At 41.6% G+C, this 6,000-nt stretch overlaps 1 protein-coding gene across 1 annotated transcript in view; it reads left to right on the top strand.

The window, feature by feature from the left end:
* The window catches only part of PRKCE (protein kinase C epsilon), a 693,187-nt gene that overhangs the window by 418,065 nt on the left and 269,122 nt on the right, over positions 1-6,000 (top strand). Inside the window, 4 exon segments of the mRNA XM_016423091.2 lie at positions 458-617; positions 1,528-1,562; positions 3,113-3,135; positions 3,137-3,199. Of these exon segments, the coding sequence (XP_016278577.1) occupies positions 458-617; positions 1,528-1,562; positions 3,113-3,135; positions 3,137-3,199 (281 nt within the window).

The following is a 6,000-nucleotide window of genomic DNA, read 5'->3' as shown; positions in this document are numbered from 1 at the left end:
CCTCCCCCCCCCAGTAAAGGGACAATCCAATATTTAGTATCACTTTCTGTCTCAAGTCAGACTTATGAAAAACAGTAGGGAGTTTCTGGATTTCCTTTGAAACTATTTTAAGGGTGGCAGAAATACTTGGGTCCATTGAGAAAGAAAAGAGAGAATTGCAACATAAAGTCTTGTAGTGTTGGCTTGGTGGATTGGAATCTGAAGATGTCTGATACCATATAATGTTACAAAGACTTGGACCTTTGCCCCAGCATCACTGTTCTCATGGGTAAGCATAACATGAGGGCAATTGGAAAGCTGTTGGTTTCCTAGTCACAAATAAAAGTCCTCTTCCTAATCTGTCGCCTGCAGGCTTTGTGTCAATCATTCAGTGATGGAGTAGTTTCTTATGGAGAAACAGAGTATTTAGTTTCATTCACCTTGTCTTTACTTTTCTTGTGCTTTCATCTCTTCCCAGCACCCAAAGACAATGAGGAACGAGTGTTCAGGGAGCGAATGCGGCCAAGGAAGCGGCAGGGGGCTGTCCGCCGCAGGGTCCATCAGGTCAATGGCCACAAATTCATGGCCACTTATCTTCGGCAGCCCACCTACTGTTCTCACTGCAGAGACTTCATCTGGTAAGGGCTCTTCTTCCTCCCATTTTTTTTCCTTTTCTTTAGGTTAGAGGTCTGGCAGGGGTAGAGGGGGGGGGGGTTATAAACTTGATTTGGAAAGCACTAAAAGCTTGCCTTTTTATTTCTTCCTAATTTAATTAAGTTCTATGAGTCATTAATGAATACTTCCCATGCATTTGGTAACATCCAGCTCTATGCTGGACACCATGCAGGGTAAGGGAAGAATACTAGAGAGGGAATCAAATTGAGGTTACAAGCCAAGCTCCTTCACTAACTCTTCTGGTCAAGTCATGGATCATGCAGAAAAATAAGATAACCGACATTCCCCAGAAGGTATATTCATCTCCTAATCTAGGGAATGCCAGCATTTATCATCCTAAGTAGGTAAGCATCCGTCATTCTCAAAGGTAAGAAAGGACCAAATGCCACTGTTCATTAGAATAAAGTTAAACATTTCCTGAAATGCTGTGTTTGGGTGGTTGAATTTGGGAGGGTAAGTCTCTCTCTCTCTCTCTCTCTCTCTCTCTCTCTCTCTCTCTCTCTCTCTCTCTCTCTCTCTCTCTCTCTCTCTCTCTCTCTCTCTTTCTCTCTCTCTCTCTCTCTCCCCCTCCCCCTTGCTTCCTTCCTTCCTTGTCCTATCCTTCCTTCCTTCCTTCCTTCTTCCTTCCTTCCTTCCTTCCTTCCTTCCTTCCTTCCTTCCCACATTTAACATTAGGTAAATTACTTCATCTTTAGAACTTGGTTTTATCTTTAAAATTTCATTTCCCTATGTTAAATGTGAACATGGAGATCCTTGAACTATACACATTCCTGCTTGCCTGCCTTCCTACAATCCTTCCTTCTTTCCTCTTTCTCTTCTTTCTTTCTTAAATTGAAATTTCATTTCCTAAAGTGAGCCTGTTCTTACTTTCAGGGGTGTCATAGGAAAACAGGGATACCAATGTCAAGGTAAGCAGTATATTATGATCTAAGCAACTGCTAAATGGTAGCCTGTGAGCAAATGTTAAAACTGAGTCACATCCATATTCGATGAATGAAAAGATTCTCTTTAATGGACTTGTTGGGGTGTGTCTATTATATACCCTCTCATTTGTATGATAGACTAAACTAGTCCCTGGGCACCAGTGCCCTTATCCCATCCCACCTTACCCTATCCCACTCTTCCCTTACATATACTCTCTTCTCCTCAGTTCCCTTCCCCTTCCCTTCTTTCACTTCTCTCACATGCCACAGGATACAGGGGCTACTTTATTCCAGCTCTGATACTACAGGGGAGTTTCAGTGAGCACCAGCCACACTTGGTCCTTTATTTGCTGGTGATAGCAGAAAGCTTAAGATTTTTTGTCTCATTCAGAGATTTGAATTCTTTTTTCATTATGTAAGACCAGAGTTCCCATCAGAGGACTGGCAGAAATTTCACTTCATTTTGAGCTGGGGTATTTCTATCATCATCTACTCATTTGTGCTAATGTCATCCTGTGGGATCACACTCAGCCCTCTTGCCAGTATACTCACTGTGCTAGGATTTGCTGAGTACTCCCTTACTGATTCCTTTAACCCCTTCAACTATTTGATTGACCTGGGAATCATCCCCAGCCACTTAAAAATTAAAGCCCACTTGTAATACCTAAAGGTAATTTTTTGAACTACTGTAAACACTAGGTTTGATTTTCCCTATGCAATTAGGAAATTAGGTATCCTTTTTTATTCACATTTTGGGGATTTTTTGTTTTATATCTTACTCTTAAAGGAAGTTATCCAACTTAATTGGATAATAACATCCTTTAAAATATAATGTGGGTCCCATTGCCTCTTAGCACAGTGTAGGGGGGGATTTCCTTGATGATCACCTTAAAATCTGAGCCTGTGTATACCTCATCCTATGGAAATACTCAGGAGACTCTGGGCTTTTTCATGTGGAAATACAAATTAAATGGAAATTTTACAGTGTAGAAGGTCAAGGCCCTACTTGTTAGAAAAACACAGACACCAGAGAAGATCTCATGGCAGATCTTATAGCTAATGGCTAAAGAGCTTCCCTGGTCTGCCCACCAATTTGGCACTGTTGTGAGGAGTGCATGTAAGAACCATAATGCCTGTAACAAGAACAATGAATGCCAGTGGGAGAGCTTAGAAGGGAAATGGTTTCTTGACCTTGACATATGCTTTGAATGAAACAAGGAAACCGATCAGGGCTCCAAGAACCATGGAAAACCACAGATGCTGTTTAAGCATAAATGTTTAATTCTCCTCCAAAAGCATTTAGCAAATCCTCATTTCAGGGATGACAAAGCACCTTTCAAAGAGCTTTGTGATGGGTTTGAGGGAAGAGGCTGATGGGCAGCTTTTAAATCAAGACAGAAGGATCATGGTTCCATGGGTGCCAATTTAATCTTGTATTTGAAACCCTATCCTATTCCCCTCTCCCTTTTCATCCCCCTCAGCACTCCTCCCCTCCCCTCTGAAGCTCAGCCTGCCCCATCTTTTGTTGTTTACAGTTTGCACTTGCGTGGTTCACAAGAAGATGCCATGAGCTTATAATAACGAAGTGTGCGGGCTTAAAGAAACAGGAAACACACGATGAGGTAAACATTTACAATGTAAAAGTCTTGGGGTCCTTTCCTCCATCATCCATACCCTATAAAACCTTCCCCTGGGGGCGGGCAAACTTATTTGTCTAAGCTCCTGCCTCCTTTTTTATTTGCTGAACAAAAACTTGAGGGAGTTCAAATATTGAAGATTGTCGAGAGCCTGGACTCCAACCGGAGTTCCTTGGGTCTGTGGGCACTGTGGCCTGTGGTAGCTAAGTGCCGGGACTGGAGCCTATAGGGGACAATGGGCTATAAATTTTTTGTGGATTTCTCACTCTTGGCAGTAAATTGGGAGAAGATGATTGGTGGGTGGGTGAAATATGGATTGTTTCTGGTCCAGGAAGCTGAGCTAGCCTTTTAGTGGAGTTACCTTTAACTCCAGGGATGATGGATGGCAGGCCATCAGACAGAATGATGATACAGGCAAAATGTAATTATTTAACCGATCCTGTACTGGAGCTCATTCCGCTTTCTTAGTTGAAGGCTAACTCATAATTCTAGTTAATGGTCTTAAATGGTCATGCATGGATAGAGTTGCAATGGTTTTATCCAATCCTTGCCAACCAGCAGAGGTACATTGAATGCTTACATCTTACTGGTGGTAAGCCAGGGGTGGCATCTCTACCTGGAGACAGAGAAAATGGATAAGAATGGGAAAATCCCAGCTACTGGGCAAGAGGAAATGGTAGGATTTTATGGCTTTATTGGCTAGGAGTGGGAGTGAAAGAGAAAGACGAAGGATCAAAGGTATCTGTAAGAGTGGGTTTTATTTTTTTTTTATTTTTTGAGGTGGTGAGATTGGGAGAATGATGAAGTTCTTGATAGAAAATAATGAATGCATTTAGGGGAGATAATGTTGACTATGTATGTACATGTGGGTAGTCTGCATTTTTCTTCATGCATACATGCCTATATTTATACATTATATTTATTCTTACACATCACCACACACACAGAATTGTTTGATTGTTCAGTCATGTCTGACTCTTCATGACCCTGTGGACTGGACCAAATTTCCATGGGGTTTTCTTGTTAGATACTGGAGTGATTTGTCATTTCTTCTCCAGTTTTATGCTTGTGGGAATTAAGTGACTTACCCAGAGTCACACAGCTATCAAATGTCTAAACTCTGGTCCAGTTTGATCTCCACTGCACCACCTGGTTGTCCCATATATACATACATATATATAGAGAGAAAGAGACAGAGAGACACAAGGAGAGACAGAAAGAGAGAAAAAGAATCAGAAAGCCAGAGACAGAGCAGAGACAAAGATAGAAAGAGACAAAGACACAGAGGCAGAGACAGGTCAGCATTATAGCATAGTGGATAGAGAGCTAGCTTCAGAGTCAGGAAAGCCTGGATGGAATCTTCCCTCTGCATGTTCCATTACTATTTTTTTGGCATCAGGATGCTCTGACAGAAACATAACAGGACAACAGGGACAATAATCTCAGCTCTGGAGTATCATTCAGTTCTGTAGACCACATTTTAGGAAGGGCACTGGTGAACAGCACCCCATCTAGAAGAGGGTGACCAGATTGGCAAAAGCATGCAAAGCTGTGGACTTTGGGGGAAGCTATGTACTATGTATATGGAGATTAATTGAAGAGACGGAGAATGTTCAGTTTGAAGAAGAGAAGATTTGGGGGACATAATTGTCTTCAAGTATTGAAAAAGTCATCTCATAGAGGAAGGATATAAAATCACAAAATCTGAAAGCTGGACACATGCGGTAATCCACAGCTGTCAGGTACTATACATACCTGAGACAGGTATGGACTTTACAAGTCCAAGAAGAGGTCATGTATAGCTCTGCTTGATCTTCTGTCAAGGGAACCCACCCCTTCTCCAGGCAGCCTATTCCTCTCCTGGGCAATTTTAGTTATTGGGCATATTTTGCTGACAGCAAGCCTCAATTGGCCTCTGTGTAAATTCAACCTCTGGGGACAAACAGAATAAGACTAATCTCTCTTCCACTTGACAGCCCCTTCAAATACTTGAATGCAGCTGCCAAGTTCTCCCTAAGTCTTCACTGCTCCAGTCAAAACAACCCCATTTGCTTCAACTGATTCTCATGTGGCTCAAGGAGTTTTAGAGTCCTGGTTGCCCTTTTCTGGATGCTCTCCAGCTTATCCATGTCATTTTTAAACACTGGCGCCCAGAACTAAACACAACACTCCAGATGTAGTCAAAGATTAGACTTGTGCTTGGCTCTGAGGACAGGACTTAGAGTGATAGGTTAAAATGAGTAAGTAATGTTTGGTGAATGGAATTGAATTGAGATGAAGCTGTTTAGAGGCAATCTCAAGTAGATATTAGGGAAAACTCCCTAATCAATAAAGCTATTCCAAAGTAGAATGGGCTTTTTTTTAGGAGGTAGTGAGTTCTCTGTGGATAAGAGTTTTCAAGTACAATGAAGATGAGGCTTGTTGGGAAGATTGCAGAATGGAGTTAGATTGGATGAAATGATGAATAGCCTCTTCCAACTCTGACACCTTTTGGTTCTATAACCTTTCTTTTGGTGGCCTTGACCAGCCTTCATGAAAGACTAAGACAGTTTAGCTTCCAAAAGGAGCAGCCAATGCAAAGTCTCTTCTTTGGGAGAAGGATAATGCTTCTTTGTGGGAGACTTGGGCTAAAGAATCATTTTCCCATCTATGATCCCAGTATGCCCTATACCATCTCTGCCTGGATGTTATCAGTAAAAAGTAAAAAAAAAAACTAGTGGTAATATAAAATTCTGATTATACAAAGAATTGAAGAGGAAGAGTTCTCACTAAGATGAAATCTTCCA

This window comes from Monodelphis domestica, chromosome 1, assembly GCF_027887165.1.
Source record: "Monodelphis domestica isolate mMonDom1 chromosome 1, mMonDom1.pri, whole genome shotgun sequence".
NCBI classification, from domain to species: domain Eukaryota; kingdom Metazoa; phylum Chordata; class Mammalia; order Didelphimorphia; family Didelphidae; genus Monodelphis; species Monodelphis domestica.
This window is presented reverse-complemented; position numbering and strand designations above follow the sequence as displayed.